A 27,983-nucleotide genomic window follows, 5' to 3' on the forward strand; every position below is an offset into this window, starting at 1 on the left:
AGCAGTTCCTGAAATTTCAGGATGCCCAGAAATGGAATTATGCAGTGTATTTCAACCTATCCTGTCTGTCTAGCCCAAGGACCCCCAACCTTTTTGAGCCAGAATGAACCTTTAAAATTCTGACAAAGGGCGGTGAGCACAGCCACAAAATGACTGCTGCAGGAAGTGGAGCCAACCCTGTGGTTGTTCGGATGGACAAGCCTTTGGAATCCAGTGACTGGAGCTGTGAACTGTCAACATATCTTACTACAACCTGGAAAAGGTCCCAAGGTTAGCAAAGAAATGTAAAAAACTAACCAAAAAATTATGCATTATAAATCATTCAAAAACAATCAAAGGTGCACCTGTAACTTTAAATAACAAATTCCCCCAAGTGGCTGTTGATAGACAATCACAGTATTCCAGGGTGGGTTTTATGCAAGGGGAGAAGAGCAAGGCCCCTTCCAGGTCTATTTTGACCCTTCTATGAAGGATTCATACAGGCCAAGCCTAGCAAGAATTGCTAGCTCCCAACTGGGATATTCCTAGAGATTCTGTGCTAGAATCTGAAGAGAAAAAGTGTGGGGAGGAAAGTGAGGCACCACCCCACAGGTACATGAGGGTTCCTTACCATGCAAGTGGGCCTGGCCAAGTACCTAGTACCACACAACTTGGTCACAGATTTCCTAGGTAGAGGTAGCTAAAGGAGAGGGAAAGCTTAAGAAAGAGGAGCAAATAAAGCTGGGTTGGCTGTTGGGAATGAGACAGGTTTGTCAACTCCAGGTTTTGAAATTCCTAGACATTTCAGGGGTTAGATTCTGGAGAGAGGGGTATTAATACCAGACCCCACCCTCCAAAATAGTTTATTTCTGACAAAATAGGGTTGTCATCTTCCTGGTAGGAACTGAAGATCTCCTAAGAATTATAACTGAAAATTGTTGCTTTGGAGGGACTGTATGGCTTTATATGCCTTTCCAAAACCTTGCCATACAAAGGTTCCAACCCAGATCTCCAGGAATGTCCCCATCTGGAACTGGCAACCTGAAGAGGGGAAGTGATCTCTGCACTTGGGAGATCTGTTAGGATTCCAGGAGCTCTCCAGATCCCATTCAGTGGTTACAAAAAGCAATAAATGGGATACACAGTAAATGAGAAAATCCAGAAGGAAAATAAACTATAACTTTGGCTCTAAAGATCAAAAATACAAAATAAATGTTTGTAGAGTATAATTAAGACACCATGACAGGCACCAGGAACAGTGAGCACCACAATGTGTGCATGAGTCCCATTTTGGGAGTATCTACTCTAGTCCCTACTTTACCTGTGTGTATTTGTAATGTACAGATCTACATATTACTTGAAATAAGGAACTACTGATGAAAGTTACATACCCACGATAAACTTTACAATATTCAGGACTACTTATTCCAAATCATGATGTTATTCTATCCCTTGTTTCTCTGCCTTTGCTCCACAGTACTGTCAGTGGCAGTAACAAGAAAAAAGGAACACTGACAATGGAATATTATTTCAGGAGAAGATCTATTTAACCTATGTTTAATTCAGATCTTACCTTTCTGAAACACTGGAATGTGTACTAACTACTGAAGCATGAATTAATGAGCATTGGCAGATCTGTGCAATCTCTTTGATAGTGTAACTAGGGTAAGGCAGGAAGAGCATCTCTACTAAGGGTAAAGGGACAATGGGCAAAGGTCAAAGTACTGAAAATATTCAGAAGATTTTAAGTTGTCACATCTTTCCTATTTGAAATTATACATAATTATACATAATTTCAAACCAGTAGATGAAAAGTTAGATATCAGCTGGTTGAAAAAAATCAGGCACATCATGATAGTTGCAATTTTTCACCAGCTCTGAGAATGCAGCCTGACACAATAAAACCCATTCAGATATGGAACAGAACTGGGGGGGGGATCAAATAAGACTTCTACTCAGTCAAGTGCAGCTGCTGCCATCTGGACTGATGTTCAGCAACTTCTAAACTGACACACAGTTGTATAGCAGGAGTAGTTCAAATAGTGACTAGTTGGAATCTCATCAGGAAGACCCCACAATCACTCTCTTCATCACAAACTTTAGTAATTACTTCCCCACCAGATGTCACTAGGTAGGCCTCATTTTATAATCCATATACATACACACATGTGTGTTCTAGGCTTGTAGGGGAGCTGGGGAAGGAAAATAAAACAGCTTTACTTTATTTCTTCCTCTGTTCTAATTAGTGGAAAATTCATGACATGTTTTCATCATTTAAGTATTTCTTTGGCACTGCCCTGGATTTACACATACTGCACAAATTTGCCCAGGTTTTCTTTTGAATCATACTGTCTGGCACAGCAATGGGCATAGCATGCAATAGGCTATAATAAACTCCATGCAGTCTAAAATCAAGAGTATGGTGCAGCAGTATTAAAGACACACAGCTCATGAACATATCCAATACTGGCAACATTGTCACTTAACCAGTTTCTATAATAGATTCATCAAGAAATTCCTATTCACTTGTCACATTTAAAGAGAAGGAAAATAAAAAGTCAAGCTGAAAACAAAAACCATACCCTAGACAAGCCTACTCATCTATGAATTCTGCCACAATGCAAACAGCTCCAAGTAATGTAAAGCACAAAAGGCTCTAATATTGTCATCACAATGGAGTATACATTTTGTTACAACAGTTTAAAGAAATATACCTGCAAGTAATGCTTACATACCCAGAAGAGGTTTTGGAGGTGAAATATACCTGCCAGTAATGCTTACATACCCAGAAGAGGTTTTGGAGGTTTGGGGTAAAACCAAATCTAAATGCAATAGGCTTCTCTGAATTGTTGTCATAAAGTAGCATCATTATAAATTGTGTAACATATTCAAAATACCAACAGAGAACAGATGAGAATGTCTGGGGAAGGAGATGGAAATTTGAAAGCATAACTAGCAAGAAGCACTAGGAGAAGAAAATGTAATAAATCTTGGCTACACACTCAACAACTGCAATTTTAATAAGGAAGACTATTTCAGTATTTGTTGATTTTGGTTTCTCAAATATTTTTAAAATGTTTTTCTTTTTCAAAGGGACATTGAGTGATCCACAGACATCTTTATACAGAGTCCATCAAGATCTAAATTGTCTCCTGATTGGCACACACTTTCCAGGGTCTCAGAGGTTTTTCACAGCACTTATTACCTACTCCTTCTCAATGAAGGCTCCAGGGATTGAACCTGGGATGTTCTACCACTGAGACACAGCCTCTCCATGCAACAGCTAGATGGTCGTGTTCAGTAAGATTTAAAAGGATACTGACTGAACAAAACTCACCTAGTCATCACTTTCCCCCTTTTTCTTCAAAATAAGGAAAGTGGGCTTGTTCCATCAAATTAAAGAGAATGCACACATTTAACTTTACGGAAAAAGATAAGATATCAACTCTGCAGTGCTGTAGATGAAGGGGTTAACTTGTAAATCAGGTACTGGCAAACCACCCCGTATTGAGTCTGCCGTGAAAACGCTAGAGGGCGTCACCCCAAGGGTCAGACATGACCCAGTGCTTGCGCAGGGGATAGCTTTACATTTACCTTTTACCTTTCAAGAAATACTGGCTAGGTATTAGAGTTCCCAAACCAACCAGAGAGCAAAATTAGGCGAGCTGCAAAATCCAATCCTACCTCAATATTATCTGTAACAATGACATACTGAACCACATACTGTGATACCAGAAAATGAGTTCCTTAAACTTGGATGAATCCTTACGTAACTTCTTCACACCTTAAAGAATAACACATTTTAGAGGAGAAAGTTCACAGGTTGTATTTTCGGATACCTATAAGGGGTCTTAGCTTTGTCTACTCTAAATTGTATGCTTTGAAAGAAGACAATCCTTAAATTCAGACATGGGCATCTCCAAGTGGAAGAGCTTCTGAAACTAGAGCTCAGAACCATTTATAGATAAGGTTGTCAGATCCACTGCCCCCAGAGGAGACAATGTTAGATGGGGCAATACTAACGATTTAATATATCTTCAAGGCTACAACCCTATGGCAGGACAAAAGTAGGAGTTGCTTCTGAAGCACAAGACAACAGTGTTTAAAAATTGAAGTAAAAATCAGTTACAAACCTAGTTCCAAGACCCTCTCAAAGTTACAATACAGTACATTCTCCCCCCTCAAAAGGTCACAATGAACAACATTTTTACCACTGACAACTTTGTGAGCGTTTTTATGGGGAAATGATTACCAGCCTCTTAAAGTAACAATAATACACAAACTTTCCCTAAAAGATCTTTAAAAAAAATGGCATGAACATCCATAGGAAGGGAATACAGGCTGACATCACTAGGTAGTAGTCCCAAGCAAAGCACCCATGGACACCTGGCAATTTATTTCCTAAAACTCACTTCCTCGTGGGTTAAACACTAAAGGACTTAAATGAAAAAGAACAACTGTCTGGCGTAACTGCCAGTAATATGATCCTGAGTACCCAGTCACAATTATGTGCCCTCTATTTCTTTGGGTTCAGTAGTCTATCTGTAATCAAGCTGGGACCAACTTTCTCCACTCTTTTTTTTTTTTTTTTTTTTAAAGAAAAACAGTTTTTCTTCCTGAAGGCAGAAAACCAATCCCAGCCCTTCCTCTATCACAGTTCTTCTGTAACTGCTACAGGTGCCATTTTTACCTTTTCTTAAAATTCTAGAAGTATAGGCAGGCACAACAAAGTTGAGGATCTCTATTATATAGGAAGTACTTAACTAATGCTGACAGTCACACTTACAGTGATTATGCTTGCTAAGACAAAACCCACAGATACCAAACAAGTCTTTGTCAGGCATGTATCTGCTTAATGGAAGTGTTTTATGGGCAATAGCATCCCAGGAGCTCAAGTAAGTAAGTAGTACTTGTTTGCAACCAATCCAAATGATAGATGGACCCCTTGGTTTAAAGTAAGTCTGATTCAAGCACCTGCATCTTAACTATGAAGATTTTCAGAGCATTTCCTTGTTTCACTATCACCACAATCTTAGACACATTTGAAGTAAGCCCCACTGACCTTTCAAGTCAAAATTAGCTGTAAATGGCTGTGACAATCTCCAATACAATCCAAAACAAAAAAGTAGTGCAATACCCTCAGGGCAAACCAGAACTCACAAGAACTGAAGTAGTAAGTCCTTGATCAACAATTTCAGTTACAAGAAGCAACAGACTACATAAAATATTTCTACCAGAAGAACAAGATGGAAAAAAAACACATGCCATACAAAAGTGAACCATTTCAGAGCCCATGGCAAAAGCAGCTGCAATATTTTATCATCAAAATGTCCATTATTTAAAGCATCGTTTACTTTTAACAATACAAATGCTTGAGACAATATCCCTAAACCAACCATTGATTACTTAATGTGAATGGTCATCCTCCTTTGAGGTCGGGAGGATGTCTCGGTGGCAGGAAATACCCCAACACTGAGACATCCTCCTGCCTCACAGGGAGAGCAGTCAATTAACAAAAGTGAAAATTCTTTATAGAAGATGATGAAATCAAAGATGAAACAATAAAAAGTGAAGTAACATTATGATATTCAGTTTGCATTACAAACTATCCTTGGTGGCCCTGAAGAGAATTTAAAGGTAGGGTACATATTTTGTAAATAAAAAATATTTGTCTGAGTCAACAGCCCAGATATCAGCCGCTCTCATCTTAGTCAATAAGTTGCATTAGCACCAACTTCTATACAACCATCCAGCTATAGTTGGTAAGATTTGTATCTGGATGCCCAGACATCCCAGATCAATGTGCTACACATCATAGCAGTGCTTGCACAGGATCAGCTGGTAATATTTTGTGGATTAGTAATGTTTCAGAAACTGCATGAGCAGTTTACCATGGTGCAGTTATAATAGCAAGAGTTAATATTCAACAGTATGTTTCTGCCAATTGCCACTGGGCCCTTCCCTCTATGAAGGCTGATATAAACAGCAGCCAATATGCTGCAGTTGACAGACAGAAAAGAGAACTCCATCTTCTCCATTTGGACCAGCTATATTGCTTTAAATCTTCATCTAATACATAAGTTATAAAAACTTAACTTTTAACATTAAATGCATAAATATTGCAGCAAATGTTTAACTGACTTAAACTCTTATCCCATAATTTCTCACTCCTTGCTTACTATTTGGCTATCATATTATACATTCTACTATAAAGAGGATTTTGGTACCTCAAAACAAGCGTAAATAGTGCCTCCTCAGATAGTAAAAAAGACAACACACTGGCTACTTCTTAACGAAACCTCAAAACATACAGCATGAGACAGGCAGTCTTATCCTGCCTAACCACTGCATGGAGTACAGTAAATACTACATATAACAAATGATAAACTAACATTTGCCATTGTCAGTTGTAGCAAATTAAACCTTAGCAACAGGTCTGAGAGCTAAAGGAATAGCTAGTCCTCCAAAGGAACACTCTTACATACGAATACATGAAGGTCAACTCAGGCACACCTGCACACTAGTGTGTTCCTGCTTCACACAATAATGCTTTTCTCTCTGTCCTACACTATTTGCTTTCCCTTCTGCCCTATCCTAACTATATACAAATCTTTTGCCCTGATATACCACCTTCTTTTCAATTAGGAATTGCAAAACAAGCAAAAAAAGATGCTTTATTACACAGCACATCAATACGGTATTATTTCATGGTTGTATCATTTTCTAGCCTTCAATCCAAGTGGATACATCTGTCAAATGTCAACAGAAAAGCTTGCATGCAACTGGTCTGATATATAGGAAATCTGAGGCATTAGTTCAGTCATGTTTGCTTCAACAATTAAGACCAGCACAATTAATGGAGCCAGATTTGTGTACTGAATGCTAGTGATGAAAATGAGTAATAGGGACAATTTTGTTTTACCCAAGGTAGCTGTATCTACTGTAACACAAAACATAAGTTGTTTTTTGTGTCATGGTCCATAATACAGGAAACATTATGAAGACACCAGGTTTTGTCTTGTACACAGGAATAGAATAGGTTATATTTAACAAACCTCAAGTTCTAAAATTTTGTGAGTACAATACTGATTTAAGAAGGCATACAGATAGCACCTCTATACTAAATTGTATTTTGATATCTCTATGACTGCTTGTATGTGCAACATACACCTCACAGCTGTATAAGGAGCGGAAGTATAAATACTTAAAATTACAACTTTGAAAAAAATGGTCAGTCCTGTGTTCTGACAACTTATGAAACCTTGTCTCTGAGAAATTGTTTCATGTGAGCTTTTTTGTAAAGTACTTCCAACATAGTGCATTGGAATATATATATATATATATATATATATATATATATATACACATACATACATACATACATACATACATACATACATACACACATCGCTGAACACTAGGTTAACTTTGTGTGCTAAAATCTTGTTTAACTACCATGAGAGTTAAGCAGAAGTTCCTCCAGAGGTTTCAAACAGATCATTTTACTAGTTACTGCCAGTTGTTTTAAATGTTACTTTATCTACAGTGTTGCGCAAGAGTAGCAGTACCGGCAGCATTCTAGATTACAAAATGTTTCATCTTATTGAGAATCCATATAGTTTTTCAAATCAAAAGTAATTTTTAGAAAGCTTATGACAAAATTACTGCATGCAAATACAACTTCTGAAGTTCAACAAGGGAAGCAAGGGCAACACCTAAAATCTAAGAGCATGCACACACTATAGAGGTAAAACAATTTTAAATATGCTAGTTTAACTTTCTTGGAAAATTAGAATTTGTAAATTGACTATGATCCTGAACAGAAGTTTCAGCATCATACCAAATGCCAACTACCAGGACTGGCTTGAGAAAGTCAGATTCATCACAGTAGTATCAAAATGAAGTAGTTTTGTAGTGTACCTATGCTCTCACAAGCAGCTATATAATTGTTTATAAACATTCAAATCAACATATACTTGAAAGTTCAGACATGTAAAAAAAATGTAAGGAACCATGCCATGCAAACATAAGGAAACTTGCACTTCAATAAGTGCAACCATTATGTTGAAGTAAAGGGATAGATGCTGAAGAAGGTCTAGCTATGGGCAGGATTTTATTATGAATTATGTATAAAATATATGTTCTAAACTGATTACAAAAAATTGGAAAAGTGCAATATTCTATTGTGTGCATACTGCATTAGAAAACCAGAAAGATTACTTACATGTATATTTTGTAAGAAAATTTTGCAAATATTGCTATGATGCTCATGTTTCACAATGCATCCAGAAATACTGCAAACTATCCTGCCTAGCACTGCTACAGACATGTTCAGGACTGACTCCATGACAAAGCTAAAAGATGTCTGTAAGCTGCATAAGCAGTTTTGTTTTAACATAAGGTTTTTTCACAGTCTATGAATTTAAATTTTCATATTAAAAACAGCTTCTTAAAAATGTTTAAGTACTGTCACTCTATTCCCACCAACATCCAATTTAGAAAAAGCTCTTCATTTCATATACCATGTATAACATACTGGTTCTGCATTTCATTTTCTCCCCTTTCAACTATATAACTTCTTTCATAACTTTTGAATATATGCGATACATGACACACATGATCAACATTCTGAATTTCTTCTCTTTCATATAACAATTTGAAGCATCATAGTTTTCCCTTATTCACAGAACAGTCACAGTGATGTTAATGTTATTTCTATCACGGCTGTCAGTGCATGTATTTAAAGTCCCCAAACCTCTTCTCTGAAATATTATACAAAGTTGTTTCCATAACAAAGACAAAATATATTCCTTAAGTATGTAGATGCTAGCTAACAGTAAGTTTTTATTGTGCTTGATAAGAGTGAAAAAATATCTGTCCAATTATAGCTGCATTCAATATTTAATGTAGTTATGCTATGGGGCAATAGATGGACTGAATTTCACCAGAACATGTACACTAAACTGGAGACCAATACATTTTCCTGACTGTGGAAAGTTACAGTGTTATGATCTTGAGTGCGAGCTGTAAATTTGGTGAAATACACACAATCATAAAATCCCATTCCTTCTAAGACATTAGAAATTGTAAGTGAATAAAGCTTGAATGCAAACACTTGTTTCATAACAAGCTGCCATATTTTTTCTTTCTTTAAAAGAATGTTATTCTACATGATCCCCATTAGTACAATTTATCACATTTATGAAGATTAAGCACAGAAACACAGCACAGTACATTACTCAGTTTTAACAACTATCAGCATGTTCCTTACCAAATGGACAGTCATGAACCTACAGAAAACAGAGCCGCACCATGAAATGTGCTTCTTACAGTTTTTAGTTTTAAAAAAAGCATACCTTTAGGCAGTATTTTGCAACAGGCATAGTAATACAAAACATGTCATCTAAGGCAACTTCCACAGTGCTAAAATCATCATCACTTCTCATCATAAGTCTCAGTTCCCATTTTAAAACAAAATCCATCTTAATATCTGTAGGAGTAGGAAAACAATGTTCACCTTCATTTCAATTTTTTTACCCCATAAAGCCTAGATAGCTTCAAAGTAAGTTCTTCACTGTGACCAGCAGGGGTCATTTCAGTATAAAAATTGTACTGGAAGAAAATGACTCAAAAAGGAGATTTGGAAAAAAATAAAACATGTTCTCCAAAAGCTATATTAACCATTTATGTTGCAAAGATTTCACCTACAAGCTACATTCATGTCAATGTTTACATTTTTAATAACATATGCCAAGGAATGTGTGATGTAAACTAGTATTAAGAGGTTTTTATATTCTAATCATATATGGAAGGTTAAACAATTTTTTTTGTGAAACTCTTAAAAATTCAAAGTCAGCTATCAAGTACTCATTCAGCTGGCTACTACTGTGTGTAAGCTAATAATAACAGCTAGTTAATTCCCTTGTATTATGTCACTGTGATAGTTAGGACAGGGACAACTAGCCATACTTTCCAGACCATTACATATTTTTTTTTTTTAGCAGGGAATGCCGGATTTACTTCTAACTGAAGTCTAGCACCATACAGGCTACATCACTACTAAAGAATTCTCATTTAAAATTTCCAGAAAGCTCTGCACTACTTTATATTACAGCAGTCAGGTATCAAGGTATTACAACAGTTGTCAACATAATTCCGTGCTAACATTACTAAAACTCATTATAGCGGAATGCAGACTTCAACTTGTTCTACAACAGAAGTATCTTGTGCTATTTATTCATAGAATCATGGAGCTGGACAGATACCCAGGGTCATCTAGTCCAACCCCCTGCAGAATGCAAGAAACTCACAACTACCTTCACATGCACAGTGATTCCAAGTTCATGCCCAACTGGTGCCCACTCCAAGGAAACCAGAATCCGTGGCCAGTCTGGCCTGGAGGAAATTCACCTCCCAACCCCAAAGTAGAAATCGGCATTTCCCTGGGCATGCAAAGAAGTGCCACAGGAGTCAAGCGCTGTCACAACCCTTCCTACCCACCCACCCACCATCTGCCTAAGTTTACAGAATCAATATGCTCACACCTTTCACAAACTTGACTTGCACAAAGCAGTAAGAAGTTAATCACTCCAAGAAGAAATACAACCAGTATTATCAGCATTATGCTAGAAGCCAGACAAACCTATGATGAACTCTCTCACGTTAAAGTGAGTAAAAAAAGAAGGAAGAGAAACACACCTGAGTTTAAATACATAAGTCAGTCAGCCTTACATCAAACTAAGGAGCAACCTATAGGCTAACATATCATAAGGTAATGTTTAGGTATGTCATTTTTAAGGAACAGAGTGAGGAGATTAGGGGTGCTTTTAATAGTTTTTTGGATGACTGCCTCTGACTTCCCAAAGGAATTTCTGAACCCTCTGCAGCCCTCTAGTGGATTAACAGAATAACTAAAACCTGTGCTTTCTGCAAATGGGGGGGGATTTTCCATGCAGATTCTCATCTACAATAGAACCATATTATTTATTAAGCTTTCCCACTAGATTAACAGATGGCAACAGAGACACTTTAGTCTTTCTTATGACACATGCACAAATATTTTGTATAACTACTCCCTGTGTATTACTTATAAGACATCACCTATTATAGGGCAAATTGAAGGTGATAAAAATATGAATGGATTTTTCTTCCTTTTTTGTTTAAAAAGAAAGGATTTATCTTCTTGTTGTGCTGATGCAAAAGTGATGGGAATAAGCATAACAATTCAGTAACACTTTTTCTTTAAAAATTCCAAAATTAGCAACATGGGCTCCTGACTAGGGATTATTGCAATTCAGAAGATGAAAGGATACCGATTAAGATCATGTTAAACAACTTTTACAATATCATTAACTGCTGAGCAATACAGTATAATGTGCTATGAAGATCTATGCTGCCAAGGTATTAGCAACGTTTTGAGAAGTGTGTCACTAGAAAATGATGCAATAGTGATAGGCAGCTACCAAAACCTCAAAAAAGGCTGGACAGAGCATCGCCAGTTATTTACTTAACTGCAAATTTAGACAGAAATACATATTACATGTTAAAACACGTTACATGTTAAAAATATAATATCAAGAGTACCAATTAGGAATCAGTTCTTACTGTAATCAGTACTACTCACTTTCAAGTCAACGTTATTAGGATTAGGTAGTAGAAGGTTGCAAAACAGACAACAGTGTCGAAGGAAACAGCAAACTGAGGGGTTAGTACCACATATTTACAATGAACACACATTGGCCCTTTTCTTCCAAACAGAAGCAAAAAAAAAAGTGTTCGTTACACTATGCAGCATAAAAAAGGGAAGAAAATTTTTAATGGAAAAATGAAGAATAAAATTATCCATCCACCTTTTAAGGAGGAATAGCTCCGATACCGGCAGTAGTAACGCACAACTCCAGAAACGAGTGTGGGTGGGGTTCCTAAAGAAGCGGTCAGTTGACGTGTATTTGATGCAGACCCAAATAGAAAATAATTGGGGGGGGGGGGGGAGACGCATATCATACAACCACATCAAGAAGGAGGAAGGTGGTGATGGGGAAATGTGCCACACTAGCCAGCCTCCACCCTTGCTTGGAACCGAACCTCCACCTTCCAAGGTGCTCGCAGCACTCAACGCTAGCAGCGGACTGAAAATGGAGTAGCAGAGGGGGGAAGCACCACCAGCCGTCTGCTCGGCCTTTTCGGGAGGAGGAGGAAGTCGAACTGGGGAGAGCCGCGGAGGTCGGCAAGGCGAGCACCCCAGCCCTTTGCCTGTCACTCCCAGCCCCCCGGCACGACCCGCGCTCCTTCGCCGCTCCCCCGAAAGGAGGCAGGGCGGCGTGGCTGCTGGCGCCCGAGTCGGGACGGGAGAAGCGACCCACCGCGTTTACCTTCACAGACGCCCGCCTCGTACTCGGTGAGCGAGTCTCCGTGGAGCGGGGGGCGGATGACGCAGCGCAGCCCCCGGTCGCAGGCTCCGTGCAGCCCGAAGAAGCCCCCACAACTCTCGTTGCGCTGCCGGGCACACATGAAGCAGCAGCCGCAGATGTCCAGGACGACGCCGCCGGGGCAGTTCTTGGGTTCCTCGCACCTGGACTCGTCGCAAGGCAGGCAGACGAGCGCCCGCGTCCCGGACGCCCCCAAGAGCAGCAGCGCCGGCAGCAGCAACAGCAGCCGCCCCGCCGCCAGGTGCCAGTCGCCGCCGCCGACACCCCGGCGCCTCCGCCCCGCCGACAGCGCTGCCAGGTACATCCCGGCCAGGGCCGGAGAAGCCCCCGCGCAGCCACACGGAGTCTCCGGGCCCCGCACGGACCAGCCCAGTCCCGCCGGCGGCCGCAGCGGCTCCTCCTCCTCCCCGGCCCCGCGAGAAAAGTTTCCTCTTGGCGGCGGCGGCGGCGGCGACTCCAGGCAAACTTCTACTCCAGGCGGCTTCCCGCTCCGCTTCGCCCTCACTGGGCGAGGAAGCGCCTATCCCTCGCAGGCTCGGATTTGTGCGCGCGCGCGCTGCGTCCGCCAGCCGGCCAACTGGCCTGGCCACCCGCCGGTTTCCCGAAGCCTTGGGTCTCCCCCTCTGCGACCCCGCGCGCGGCTACTACGCAGCTGCTATAACGGGCGCCAGCCAGGCAGCGCTCGCCAACCCACAGCGCTCGCCACCAACTACTCGACTCGGGGCGCTCTCGCCGTCTCAGACTTTCACAGCTCTCGACGCTCTGCGCCCCCGCCCCGCCTAGCCCTCCCCTATTGGGCGGCGGAGAAGCCAGCTCCACCCAGGGCTGGCTTTCTTCCCTCTCATTGGATCTTCCCTCCGCCTGGCTCCGCCCCTCTTTCCAGCTTTTCTCTCTGTGGCGAAGCTAGGAAGGGCGCTGCGGCTTGGGCCCCACGGCGATTCCCTCGCGCTCCCCTCCCCCCAGCGCTTCCCTCGCACCTCGCGCTCTGCCCCTCCCCTGCCCGTGGCTTTTCGCTCCTGGAGGCGGGCGCGGCGTGTCTGGGAACAGGCCGATCGACCAACCGCCGGTCTAGCAGGATGCTTAGCCAGTCCGGGAAGGGCGGTCGCGAGTGAGGAGGGCCCCTAATTAAATAAAGAGCACAGCGGATGGAAGGAGGACTGAGAGGGGAAAATTATATTCTCGTTGATGTGGGATAGAATGGAGTAGATTCGAAGGCTGCGACCGGGGGGAGGTAAATATCGATCAACTGCAACTTGACTTCCCTCAGAGTATCTGTACAACTGCAGCGCTGGTTAGTCGCCCCACCCCCCGCTTCACGGTCCTTTGAGGTTTGGGGTTATCTACCAGGTGGATAGATTTTCTTTAAAAATCCAGGCTACCAAAGCGTCTGCCGAATCCCGTGCAAAACTCTCCTGTAATGCGCCTTTTGGAACATTGATTTGGGAGGCTACACTGTGCCCTAGAGGAAGGGTTTTGGAGAACCACAGGCTCCCGTGACTGGGGGAGGGGAGTCACTGCCTCCCATAAAGTGAATCTGTGGACCGTGGGACATAATAGTGTGTTCAAAAGTTATTAGGTTTCCTGTTTTTCCCATGGGTCTGAAAAAGTTTGGGAAACACTGTACACCAAGGGACATAGCCTGGAAGTAAAGGACTGCAGTATTGTCTGTCTCCAGGAGTGCCATTTGGGTGGGCCAGAGAGAAAAGCTTTCCCACATACACACCTTTGTCAAGCCTGAAGGAATGTCTGTAGCACTGGCCTACGCCCTAGCTCTGTGTGCAGAAGGGCTGAATGTTTTCCCAACACACAAGTACTGAAGTAAAAAATGATGTCCCTGTCAGAATTGGGGTTCATATGTTCATGGAGGAACTAGCTTTCTGTAGCTATTTGCCTGGAAATGGAACCAGCATAGAGATAATATGTCTCAGTTTCCTGATGCTGGGGCAACCATAGATAGGGCAACTGTCTCAATCCTGCCCAGTTTGTATGCTCCCTTGGATTATTTGGCTGGCTGCTACTGGAGGCATGTTTAAGATGGGCATTTGGTCTGATTTGGCAAAGCAGTCTTAGGCTATTATGCTACCATCAAGTAGAGCAAGCCAGCAGTTTGATGCATGATTCCTCTTCAGAGGCACTCTGCGCTTTGCATTTACATCAACTCTGAGCTTTTATTGTCCCTTTCAAAACAGCACATGAGACAGTTTGTGTCTAAAGTTTTGATCTTAACAAATGTAGTCCCAAAGAATATTATCAGTCTCCACTGGAGCAAAAATGTGAATCTTTCCCAATTATCAGTAAACCTCCCTGTCAAACTGCTGCCCTTGTCAGACTAAAAACAGAACAGTCCTCCAAAGGAACACTAGTTTATGAAATAATTAAACAGGAAAAAGAGTGTGCATGTGCAGGAATGAAGGCCCAATTGAATTAAACATCTGAGCCACAGCCCAAGGGAGAAATAAAGAAGAGTGACTAATAAGAGGAGAGAAATATTCAAAACAAACACAATGCCTGCTAACTGAGCTCTCAGCAAATTAGCAAGCCCCCAAGAGGACAAGATGGAAATAGAAAGCAAAGAAGCCTAGCAACTGTATGGCTCTAGAAGTGCCTTGTTCACAACAATACCCTTATAGTTTTAAGGCAAGAATGAGTGATAAACCAGAACATAAAACAAACAGAAAGGAAAGATGTAATTTGAAAGGATACATCACACTGTAAGAATCACCTCAGAATCAACTTTCTATTGTAGTAATCTCAAGGTCAGAATTGCTGGTGCTCATATAATGCTTTCAGTCTTTGTATTCAGCCAAAGACAATAAATAAAAAGTTTCATTTGGAGGGAGAGGAACTGCAAAGGTTTTATGTCTTTATATTCTTTTGTGCAATCCCAAACTATTTTTTAATCTTTTTAAATTCCTTGGCAGTAACAAGCTGGGAGCCTATGAGAAATCAGAGATGTGATTGGAAATCCTATCCAAACTCCAGTTACCCCTCAAATTCCACCCTCAAGCAGTCTGTGAGCACCCAGACTGCTTCCACATGACCAATTAGGCTCAGATTACCATTTGTTTGCATGCATCTTCCTCTTCCCTGTTCCGCACAGAATTAGGCCCTTTCAGGGGTGGTCCCAGGACGGGCCCAACTTGCCCACTTAGTTGACCCATATCAAGGAAACACAGAGAAATTAATGTTCCAGTTTTTGATGCAGGATCCAACGGGAAATCTTGAGCCATCCCTAGTCATGCTATCCCACCCTTGCTCCCACTCCTGAGCATCACTTCCATCATCTACCCTTGCAACATTCCCCTGCCCTTTAAAAACAAGGCTGGTTGTATTACAACGTGATTCCAGTACAATGAGAATTCTTTTTTTAACAGTGGAGCCAGGGAAGAGTGGTGTGTTATACAAGAAAGCCTGACCCCTTCCCCCCATTAAAAAAAATTTTTTAGACAGGATTATTGCGTTAGGATGCTCCAGCGTTTTAACAAGCAAGGACTTTTTTAAAATCTCTGGAGGACTGAAAACAAAAGTCAAAACAATGTGCTTTCCCTCAAAAAACCAAGTACAGCAAATCAATACTATTTAATACATAAAAAGGACAGGTGCAATACAGGAGATAATTATACATTAAAAGCAATAGGCATGCTGGAATGCCATTCTGGAAGCTCTGAGTGAGCTCCTGCAAGCTAAATAGAGAACACAAGGGGGCAAGCCTGCAAAATTTTAGACAATATTCCTAGCATACCCTTGTATTCCCCTTTTGCAATACCTTACTCACTGTTTCCAGAGAGGACTCCGGAGTGCCTTAATACAAATAGTTATTGTTTTGCTGTACTTGGTTTTGGGGGAAAAAATTATATATAGTGGCTTGGCTTTTCTTGTTTTCAGAACTCTAGGGACCAAACAGAAGTACTTGTTAAAATGCCACATCATCATAACATAATAAGCATGTTTTAATTTTTAAAATGATTTCAGACTTGGAGGGGCAGACAGTCAAATGCTACAAAATAGCACTGGAAGATGATTGGGAGTTTTCACCACGTGACGATTGACAAGTTTTTAAAAAGATGCGAAGTTTTGACTTCCAGTCCCTTGGCTATCATGAGCAGACACAAATCTAGGGGCAAATGAGGGGAAGTGGGATAAAGGCTCCCCCATGCAGATGTGGGGAAAGATCTGGAGAGCCATCCCATGGCAAAAAAGTCAGGGGACAGCATGACATAACAGCTGGGTGAATCCTCCATGTGTAAAAGGTCTCAGAAAACAATTCCCCCACCTATAAGAACACAAGAAGAGCTGTGCTGGATCAGATCAATAGTCCATCTGGTCCAGCATCCCATCATACCGTGGCCAACCAGTTCTGCTGGACAGCCAACAACAGGGCACAGACACTGAGGCCATCTCCTGATGATATCTCCTGGCTCTGGCATTCAGAGGCTTAATCCCTCTGAACATGGAGGTTCCCTTCAGTCATCATGGTTAGTAGTCATTGATAGACTTATCCATAAAGCTATCTAATCCACTTTTAAAGCTGTTTATTCATGTTGCCATTACTACAGGAATGTAGCCATTACTACATCCTCTGGCAGTAACTTCCACATTTTTATTATTATTATGTTTATTTGATTTATTCCCTGCCACTCCCTGGTGGCCTGTGGCGGGTTACAGCAAGTGGGTAAAAATCCCCCTAAAACCCCCAATTCAAATCCCAGAATAAAAACACACACAAATTAATCAACCACAAAAATATACATGGCAAAAAAAAAACAATGCCCCAAATCCCAACATCTTAAGGAGGAGTGGGAAAGAGGAGGGTACAGATTTTAATCACTCTCTGTATAAATTAGAATTTCCTTTTGTCTGTTCTGAACCAACTGTCCATCAGCTTCATTGGATGCCCTCAAATTGTAGTATTTCGGAAGATTTCTCTTTGTCATGTCTCTCCATCCCATAGATTTATTTATTCATTATATTTATATACTGCCCTCCCCTGAGGTTCAGGGCAGTTTACATAGAACAGGTTTACATAGAATCTTTAACCACTCCTGTGGAGCGGAAAGAATAAAAGAGTAAGGGCCCCAATGGCGGGCCCTGTCCGGGATGAGGAAGGGTGCTGATTGGCCCCTTTCCCCGGACTGACAATCGGAGGGCCCAATCGGCAGGCACAAAGCACCTGCCGATTGGGCCCTCTGATTGTCAGTCCAGCGGCAAGGGTCCAATCACGAGCCGCGCAGAGAAGGAGAAGTCCTCTTGGATTCGAATTACCACCCCTCTTCCCCAATACGCAGTCTAAGACTGATGGAGGACAGAGAACCCAGCAGAAGTAATTTCTTTAAGGGTAACTGTCTCATCCTCCCTGACCCAAATCTCTGTCACGCACACCAGATCCACATTGTTATTTGCAAAGTAGTCTTATAAGATGTGGGTCTTATTATTAATCAACCTGGCATTGCACAGCATCAGTGTCAGAGGTGGGTTGTTCACCTATGCCGCCACCCTAGTGTCCTAGGGCAGTGGTCCGCAACCTTCCGGTTGCCGCGGACCGCTGCTCCGGAGTGGCGGGAGAGGGCGGCCTGTGGCCCCGCGCACGTGCGGCAGCCCCAGCGCAAACGCGCTTGCGCGGACTGCCGCACACGCGCGTTTGCACCTGGCAGGGTGCAAACGCGCGTGTGCAGCAGTCCGCGCATGCACGTTTGCGCTGCCGCCATGCCGGTGGCTGCGGCTCGCTCTCCTGGCCCCTCCGGGCCGCCAGCAAATCGGCCGCCAAAGTGGCCGATTAGCTTGCGGCTCGGCAAGTTTCTCTTCCCCCCCCCCCGAAACAAGAAGCTTGCCGGGCCGCGAGCTAATCGGCCGCTTCGGCGGCCGATTTGCTCGCGGCCTGGCGAGCTTCTCGCTTTGGGGGGGGGACGGGAAGAGGGAGCTGCAGCCCGGCACCGGGCTGTGGCCCGCGGGTTGGGGACCACTGTCCTAGGGGATGGGGCAGAGGTTGGAAGGTCCGAGTATGTCTGTATCTTGGGTCCCTTGTCTTGTCCTGCCTCCTCTCATTGCTGTGTCTGCCTCTTCCTCTCTATATTGGGATCCCTGACCTCTCCTTGGTTCCCCCATTTTTCTCACTCTCTCCATTATAGCCGATGTGTGATATGTCCATACTTGGAGGTTGTTGTTAGTTTCTTTAAGATATATATATTTTTTGTGGGTCTCAGTAGATTTCTTATTTATTCTTGTTTGCTTGGGCTCTTTCTCAGGCCCTGATTCTTGCTTGGTGTGTGGATTTGTTTTGTGACTTAAGTGTTTTTGGAGGGATGGCCCTGATCGCTTGTGAGCATCTCAGGGTTACCCAATCCCTTTATTTGTCAATATCGGGTATCATCTGTTGAGTGTTTGAGTCTGGAGGGGTGGTCCTGATCGCCAGATTTGGCCTCTCAGGGATTGTCCAGTCCAGATTGTTTGGTTGTATGTTCAAGTGTTTTGACTGTGTGTTAAATCCACATTGTGTGTGGAGTGTGGATTGCTCTGAGTGTATTTGGTTTCATTCATGGGATCAAACTGGCTGGCTAGGGGAACTAAGTTCGTGTAGGTTAGGGGGTTGGTCAGGTAAAATTTATCAAAATATAATTAAGACAGATTAATTGGCAAGAATAATATAATTTAATTTGGGGAGATCATTGTGGAGAGGTTGAACTGTACACACTACACAGTATTCCAAATTAGGGCACACTGTAGATCTATATAGGGACATTACAATATTGGCAGTTTTATTCTCAGTCCCTTTCCTAATAATCCCCAATGTAGAGTTTGCTCTTTTCACCACTGCAATGTACTGAGTTGACACTTTCATTGTGCTATCCCAGTTCAGCCCCATGATCTTTTTTCTCTCAGTCTCAGCAAGCACTGTTAACCTATACTTAAAGTTTGGGTGGTGGGGTTATACCAATTTGCATTACCTTACATTTACCAACACTGGAGTTCATTTTCTACATTACCCAGTTCATATGGGTCAGCCTTGAGCTCTTCACAATCAGGTTTAATTTTCACCATCCTCAATAATTTTGTTTCATCTGCAAACTTGGCTACTACACTATTTCTAGTTCCAGATTATTGATGAATAAATTAAATAGTATCAGCCCCAATCAATACCAGTTTGTTGTAGTGGTAGCTGGCATGCCGGATTCGATTCTGCACTCCCCCACATGCAGCCAGCTGGGTGACCTTGGGCTCACCATGGCACTGATAAAACTGTTCTTACCAAGCAGTAATATCAGGCCTCTCTCAGCCTCATCCACCTCACAGGGTGTCTGTTGTGGGGAGAGGAAAGGGAAGGCGACTGTAAGCTGCTTTGAGCCTCCTTCAGGTAGAGAAAAGCGGCATATAAGAACCAACTCTTCTTCTTCTTCTACCCCAAGAAGCTGAATTATTTTTGTCTTTTAAGTGACAGCAGCTCTTAGACTTATGGTAGCCGATAGATGGAAGCAGCAAGAGTTGCCTCTTACTCATGTGTGGTTGACAAAAATGAGCAAATTTGCAGCAATGGCAGAATTTAGCAGCTTGATGCATAGAGACTCCCTGGAAGAATTCTTAGAGTGCTGGAATTGTTTCTTAGATTATCTCAGAAAGTAATAGCTGATCTATATTGATTATATTAAAAGTTGTTTATTGAGGTGGAAACATCTAGTGGCATGGCCCCTCAAACGGAAGTCTACAGACATGACGTCCATAGTCCACCCCCCAGGGACATTGCCAGTAGATGGAGAGTGCGGGTGGCCTTGAAGAACAAGTGGCAATGATGGCTGGCAAGACTCAAAGTCAAGCCCCATTCGCCGCACTACTGCTGCCTGTCCTCCAAGGCTGCCTGCGCCCTCAGGAGAGTGCAGGTGGCCTCGGAGGATGAGCGGTAGCAGCAAACAGAGCTTGGCTCCGGGCCTCACCACCCGCCACCACTCCTTGTCCTCCCAAGCCACCCCCGCCCTAAAGAGAGCATGGGCAGCCTCGAAGAGCAAGCAGTGGCCTCGCACACGGACTTGCCAGCCGTCGCTCTGGCCATTATATGGGATGTTTCCACATAATGGCCGAGAATCTGGTTGCCATCATTTTTTAAATCATCATAATGTATAATCCTTGTGGATTGAGAGATTATATTAATCTGCATATCTTTTCTGTTCTTTTATTTCTGTTCTTTTCTGTTCTGGAAGTTGAATACAATTATTTTAAAAAGAGAAAAATATATGTAAAGTGTTTGTTGTTAGTATTAAAGATGTTTATGCTTCCTTGAGTGAGTGCTATTTTGGGAGCTAGACTATTTTACATCTGGAAGAGCACCCTTGCTCTTTCCTCACAAAAATTTGCCCATCTGCCTGGAGTGAGAGGAGGATGACTTAACACTGCTGAAGAGAAGAAACCTTCAAGGTAAGTCCAAAGTTTCACTTTAGTAGTTTGCCTGGGGCAGAGATTAGGTTCATTGAACTATAATTTCCTGGTTCTTCTCTGGATCCTTTAAAAAATGTTGTCACGTTTGCTATTCTTGAGACTTTTCACACAGAGGCTGAATTTAGTGATCGGGTTGTATATGGGATAGTAAATCAATTGCCTCACATCTGAGTTCCTTAAGAACTCTTGGGTGTATGCAGACAGGACCTGGGAACTTATGTTTTTTTAATTTCCTTAGTAGGTCACTTCAATTTGGCTCAGTTCTTCAGATTTCCTTCTTGAAAATAGAAGCTGTGGCATTGGTATCACATACTTTCTACAGTGAACACAGAAACAAAAAAGTTATTCTCCCCCAGAGTTGGAAGGCATCCTGGGTTTTTTCACCCCTCTCGTCAGGCAGGCAGGTCAGCTTTTATCCCTTCTGCTGACCAGCAGAGGGTGAACTTCTTGCCAGTTATTTTCTGCCTCGCAATAGGGAGGTTAGGCTTTTGGAGTGCTAACAGCATTTCTGAGAGAAAATTTATTTTTAAATATCTATTTCTATTCTTAATTCTTCCTCCAGTACCCTCCTTTTCCTTCCTGATTTCTAACATCTTGGAGAGTGAGTCCACAGTAGCCTGTTGTGACTCAGACCTCCCCAATTAGGCATGCAGATCATCAGCGTCTGTTATGACGGAGAAGAGAGGGACTGGATTTCTTTCTGAGAAGGACCCATCGGCATCCCTTGTGGAGGGCGCAGAAGAGCTCCCTGGGCCAGCAGGTGAGACAGTCATGGCTGCTCTGTGACTGGTCAGAGTACAATGGGGCGATCACACCCCAAAGTCAACCATGGCAGCGTCCAGGTGCCATTTTGAAGCGGTGGCAAGAACCTCTGGCAGTCATCTTGCCTCAGAGCCACAGGGACCTTCCAACCCAGGAGGCCCAGAAAGGAACAGCCATGGATCAATCCAGAGCAGGCTTCAGACAAGACAGCAAGGCCCAAAGGGTAACCTGTTATTCCTTCGGATATTCTTAGTGCAATTGATGCCTCTATTGCAAAACAGATGCAGTCCCTAAGGCAAGCCCTGAAACGCAGATGGAGCAAGAATAGTTCTGATTCTTCCCCCTCATCTCCAGTATCTAGGCATTATGACACAGATCTATATCATCATAGGCATTCATGGCCTACCAAGACCTCCAGGTAAAGGAGGTTCAGTCCCTGTAGGGAGGAAAAGCATTCCTCTGTTAGTGATTCACACACTAGACACAGAATTTCTCATGGATGAGGAGCTAGTGGTTGACATTGAACTCCCAGATCCCTCTAAGAGACTATTTAAAATAGAAGATTATAACATTTTATTAGATAAGACCTTAGCAGCCCTAGATCTTAAGATCCCAATCACTGAGGAAGCAGAAGATGCTCCCAAGAAAGCAAAACGTCCTAAAAGGAAATCAGAATTTTCCCTCCTGAAGAAGAGATTCTTCCCTCTCCCAGATTACAAAAATGTTATTCAGCTTCTCTGCCATTTCCCCATCTTTATTTAGCATTCCCTTTATTCCTTTTTCACCCAAATGGCTTTAAAATGCTTAGTATCTTGATGGCTTTAGCAATTTGCTACTCAAAATCTCTTTTTCCATGCCTAATTATTTACATTTATTTTGCCAGTGCCTATGATTTCTCCTGTTCAATTCATTAGGGCACACCTTCAACTTTTTAAAAGAAAACTCTTTACTTCTCCTAGCTTCCTTGACTTCTGTTGTTAACCATGCAGGCATTCTTTTAGACATTACAGTGCCTTTCCTAATCTGTGGAATACATTTTATTGGGCTTTAATTAGTGTGGTTTAATTAGCTTCCAAACAACCTCTAGGTAGGGATTTGATTCTCTTGTATTTCCTCTTCAGTTTCACTTTCACTATTTGCTTCATTTTTGTAAAGTTCCCTCTTTTGAAATCAAATGTTACAATTTGGGACTTTAGGAATAACTTTTCATGGACCTGAATTCTGAATCTAATAGCGTTGTGGCCACTGTTCCCACTTGGTGGGAACATTTATCTGCATTTCACATCAGGTCTTTCCTTGATGCCCAGCTATCTTCTGTCATAATTCCATCTCTTCTGGAGCACTTTCAATCTTTATCAGGATTTATTTATTTTGTTAATGTCATATTTTTCTGCACTCTGGTATATCTTGAAATCCCTGCCTTGTATATGGGGGGCCACATTCTGCAGATTCATCATACATACATAAGTTAATCAATGTACTATTTGAATAACAGTAAGGTACATTTCAGTTGTAACTTTCCTCAAAATCTAACATGGCATCTTGTCATTGGGCACCTGCTTAACCCATAGCAGTCATCAACCACAACAATTTCTATACAATGTAATGATATTTAATTGTGTTCACCCCTTGCTACCCTCGTATCTCTCATCTTAATGAAAAGGACAATATCTGAATTTATGGCAAAAAGCCATGTTTTTTGTTAGAAGAATAGTTGGTTTTTATATCCCACTTATCACTACCTAAAGGAGTCTCAAAGTAGCTTATAATTGCCTTTTCTTCCTCTCCCCACAACAGACACCCTGTGAGGTAGGTGGGGCTGAGACTAACCCAAGATCACTCAGCTGGATGCATATGAAGGCGTGGGGGATCAAACCCAGTTCTCCAGATTAGAAACCACTGCTCTTAACTACTATACCATGCAGGAGTGTGCATCTGGTTTAGCTGAGCTGAAAAAAATACCAATAAAATACCTTATCAGCATTGTGCTGTGTTCCTAAGATTGCTTTTTTCAGTCCCTACTGCTTAGACATGTAAAGTAATCATTTGGGAAATGCTTGATATTCATATTAAAAATACTGATTTGGCATTTAATTTCAGCCATAACCCAGCATAATTTCCTGTTCCGATAACTAGCATGCATATGCTCCAGATTGCTATTTGAAACTCTACCCACCAGCCAAATGCTTGTTTTGGGCAAATTATATTATCGCTTGGATGGGCTATTACCTTTTCAGGAAGGAAGTTTCTGTCCAGGTATAGTAGGTCAGTTTTAGTATAAATTGTGGTGGATAGATTTATATATCCACAGGTGGGGAGCACTCTTTGGAAATGGGGTTTTATTATTGTGGATGTTTAATATGTTGAAACCTGCCCCCAGAGTGGCAGGTAAGAAATTCAATAATAAAATAAATAAAATAAAACAGTATATTGCTTGATCAGCATGGTTATTGTTAATATCAGCTTCGGTATGCCATAGCCTGCCTTGACACTAAAAAACCATTATAGGTTGCAATACTAAGCTACATGCTAAATATGTCTGTACCAGAATTCTGAGCTGACTAGTTGTTTAGGAAAACTAAGTAGTATACATGGGTAAAAGAAAAACAGGTCTTGGAAGAGTCATAAATATTTCATGGAGACTCTCCTGCCAACTTTTATGCACCATGCCCAGGTAACTTGAAGACTGGACTAATATAATCTTTGTAAAATCATCTTTCAAAATGTCCTGAAACTTTACTTGGTTCCATAACCAACTGCTTGTCGTTTGGCTGTTATCAGCTGGCAAGACCATCATCAATCAATATACTGTTTTATTTTATTTATCTTAACACCGCCCGCGGCGCCACGAGCGCCGCGGACTAAATAATGCGATAAGGCCTTGGGGGGAGGAGTTAGGGATGAGGAAGGGTGCCAATTGGCCCCTTCCTCCAGACTGACAATGGGAGGGCCCAATTGGAGTTTGGGCTCTCCAATTGCCGCCCCGCCGGCAAGGGAACACTCACCAGCCGCGCTGTGCGCGTCTGGCGGTTGCTCCCTTGCCAGCGACCTGATGCATCGAGAGGCGTGAAGTGCCTCCGACGCGTCAGGCCGCCACCACGCCAGCAATTGCGGCCTGCCAACTCGGGGGCCGCCCGTGGCCCCGCTAGCACCCGCTCTATTCCAGGTACAGCAGGCTTGATTACTAGTTTTATTATTATTATTTTTTACCCACCACTCCGGGGGAGAGTTACAACATATAAAACATACAGAACCCCCACAGTAATAAAACCCCATTTCCCAAGAGTGCTCCCCACCCGTGGGTATGTAAATCCATCAACTGGAGCCATACCTATCCCAATTCTTTTTGCAAATTTGGGGGACCCTGTGGGTTTGCAGAAAAGTCTAATTTTTAAAAATATATTGGGTTTTTATATCCCCCCTCCAAAAAAAGTTCAAATCTTTGTACACACGAGTGCACTTACTGTTGAAGGGCCCAATGGCTGCATTGAGAAGCAAGTGGAGGCACCCACATTTAGCCTGCCTGAAACTGCACCAGTGAGCCTCAGAGCAGTGATGGTGGGGGAACTGTACTGTGCCACTGAGAGTTGTGTTGGAGGGTGAAAGGAGCCACATTGGGAAGCAAAGGGTGCTAGGGTAGGTGGGGAGAAAGAGTGCTAGGCTGGAAGGCAGAAAGAGTGATGGGGTAGGGTACAGAAAGAGAGAGAGGGTGATGGAGTGGGGGACAGAAAGAGTGGTGGGCATGGGGCAGAGATTAAGAGAAGGGGTGGCAGGATGTAAAAAGTGAAGCAGAGAAGTAGAAGGAGATGGGAGAAAACAAAGGTGGGGGAATACCTCCTCCCTGCAGATTTTTAGAACTGGAAGTGTGTTCAAATGTCATCTAGTCCAGCCCAATGCAGGAAATTGATAACTACTTTCTTCCCATCCCACATTCTTCAAGTGATCCCTGCTCTATGCTCAGAGGAAAGCAAAAACATCCAGAACATCTACATTGGATCTACTCAGAATCCTACTCAGGACTATTCAGTGAGGCTGTTACCAGAAATGCATCCACATGTGTCCTGTGATAGGTGTATATTCAGTAATGCGGAATTCGCTTTGCGAGAAGTGATAACTTAGCATTAAGGATTGTTTGTCAATGTTTAAGAGGTGATTACACACTTAAGAACTCAAGGCGGACAACAGATAGTTATAGTAAAATAATAACAATCTATTGGAGGGAAAACAATAAACAGGAATAAACAAAAATATTTCCAGCACACCACCAGACTAATGGATAGGAAACTAAAGTGGGAAAAGGTTACTAGATATATCTACCATTCTTGCAGAGGGTAGAAGTAGAGGAGATGATATGGCCAGCATGTTGGGTGATCTGGATGGATCCAAACCAGATGCACGATTTGGGCTTGGTGAAACCCCTATTTATATACTTTCGGGAGAGGGGGCTGCACAGTGGACATCGCTGAAACATTATGGGATTATCCAGGGGGCAGGAATTAGAAAAATGCCTCATCTTGGTTAGGAGATAGGTTACCAAATAAAAGCTTATCTTATCTGTCTGTGTCTAGATGCTGGGAAGTAATTTCCATTTGAGGATAGGTGCAGAGTAGATTATAGATGAGAGATTGAGAATCTTGCCCAGGAAGCTTTTAGGTTAACAGAATGCTGCTGAACTCCTTGATCAGCAAATACAATGGGGTAGGGGGGTCAATGAGAGATGAGCTGGACATGTCTTGGATTGAAGCTGCAAGGCAATTTTTAATGCCCGCACTATAGCTTCTGCCTCTGCAGCACGCAGAGTACTTTGGCTTAGGCATGGCAAGCAGATGTCAGGTCTGAGGCTGCCTCTCAATTTCATGGGGAGAAATTATTTGGAGAATCTCTAGACAGGGTCTTAACTGACTCAAGAAGAATGATCGCAGATCTTATTCGAACTATTCCTTTTGGGGCAATGGATCCTTTCCTAGAAACAGGATAGAAGGCAAGCCTGGTCTCAATCACGTCAACCCTACAGGAAGGGTGGATTTGGCCAGAAGGGTTACAAAGGCTAGTGCTTTGATAAGACAGAAAGAGATCCTAAAAAGTCCAAGGACTGACTATGCCGACATTCCAGTGGGGGGCAGACTACAATGCTTCGCGCAGGTGTAGTCCGCTCATGTCATAGAATCATAGAGTTGGAAGGGGCCATACAGGCCATCTAGTCCAACCCCCTGCTCAACGCAGGATCAGCCCTAAGCATCCTAAAGCATCCAAGAAAAGTGTGTATCCAACCTCTGCTTGAAGACTGCCAGTGAGGGGGAGCTCACCACCTCCTTAGGCAGCCTATTCCACTGCTGAACTACTCTGACTGTGAAAATTTTTTTCCTGATATCTAGCCTGTATCATTGTACTTGAAGTTTAAACCCATTACTGCGTGTCCTCTCCTCTGCAGCCAACAAAAACAGCATCCTGCCCTCCTCCAAGTGACAACCTTTCAAATACTTAAAGAGGGCTATCATGTCCCCTCTCAACCTCCTTTTCTCCAGGCTGAACATTCCCAAGTCCCTCAACCTATCTTCATAGGGCTTGGTCCCTTGGCCCCAGATCATCTTCGTCGCTCTCCTCTGTACCCTTTCAATTTTATCGACGTCCTTCTTGAAGTGAGGCCTCCAGAACTGCACACAGAACTCCAAGTGTGGTCTGACCAGTGCTGTATACAATGGGACTATGACATCTTGTGATTTTGATGTGATGCCTCTGTTGATACAGCCCAAAATGGCATTTGCCTTTTTTACCGCTGCATCACACTGCCTGCTCATGTTTAGTTTACAATCCACAAGTACCCCAAGGTCTTGTTCACACACAGTGTTACCTAGAAGCGTATCCCCCATCCAGTAGGCATGCTTTTCATTTTTCTGACCCAGATGCAGAACTTTACACTTATCTTTATTAAATTGCATCTTGTTCTCATTTGCCCATTTTTCCATTGTGTTCAGATCTCGTTGAACTCTGTCTCTATCTTCCGGAGTATTTGCCAGTCCTCCCAATTTGGTGTCATCTGCAAACTGGTGTCATCCACCCCCTCATCTAGATCATTAATAAATATGTTAAAAAGTACCGGGCCAAGCACCAAGCCCTGAGGTACCCCGCTACTCACCTCTCTCCAGTCTGATGATACACCATTGACAACAACTCTTTGAGTGCGGTTCTCTAACCAATTCCCTATCCACCTGACTATCTGAAAATCCAGATTGCAGTCCTTCAATTTATCCATCAGAACATCATGGGAAACCTTGTCAAAAGCTTTACTAAAATCCAAGTAAATGACATCAACTGAATTTCCCCGATCCAGCAAACCTGTTACTTGGTCAAAAAAGGAAACCAGGTTGGTCTGGCAGGACCTGTTGGAGACAA

At 42.6% G+C, this 27,983-nt stretch overlaps 1 protein-coding gene and 1 long non-coding RNA gene across 5 annotated transcripts in view; one reads left to right on the forward strand and one right to left on the reverse strand.

Moving 5' to 3' along the window:
* The window catches only part of CRIM1 (cysteine rich transmembrane BMP regulator 1), a 188,842-nt gene extending 175,677 nt beyond the window's left edge, over window positions 1–13,165 (reverse strand). For 3 of the 4 annotated variants that reach the window (XM_077344009.1, XM_077343994.1, XM_077343984.1), the window contains exon 1: window positions 12,351–13,165. In XM_077344009.1, coding sequence (XP_077200124.1) covers window positions 12,351–12,711 — 361 coding nt within the window. In that variant the 5' untranslated portion in view covers window positions 12,712–13,165. The remainder of the gene's footprint in view (window positions 1–12,350) is intronic. The other variant, XM_077344025.1, reaches the window with a different exon arrangement.
* A 145-nt stretch (window positions 13,166–13,310) lies between these two features.
* LOC143840466 (uncharacterized) overlaps window positions 13,311–27,983 on the forward strand; it is a 67,895-nt gene continuing 53,222 nt past the window's right edge. The window contains exon 1 of the long non-coding RNA XR_013232200.1: window positions 13,311–13,638. This is a non-coding gene — a long non-coding RNA (uncharacterized LOC143840466). The remainder of the gene's footprint in view (window positions 13,639–27,983) is intronic.

This window comes from Paroedura picta, chromosome 1 (genome assembly GCF_049243985.1).
Source record: "Paroedura picta isolate Pp20150507F chromosome 1, Ppicta_v3.0, whole genome shotgun sequence".
Classification (NCBI taxonomy): Eukaryota; Metazoa; Chordata; class Lepidosauria; order Squamata; family Gekkonidae; genus Paroedura; species Paroedura picta.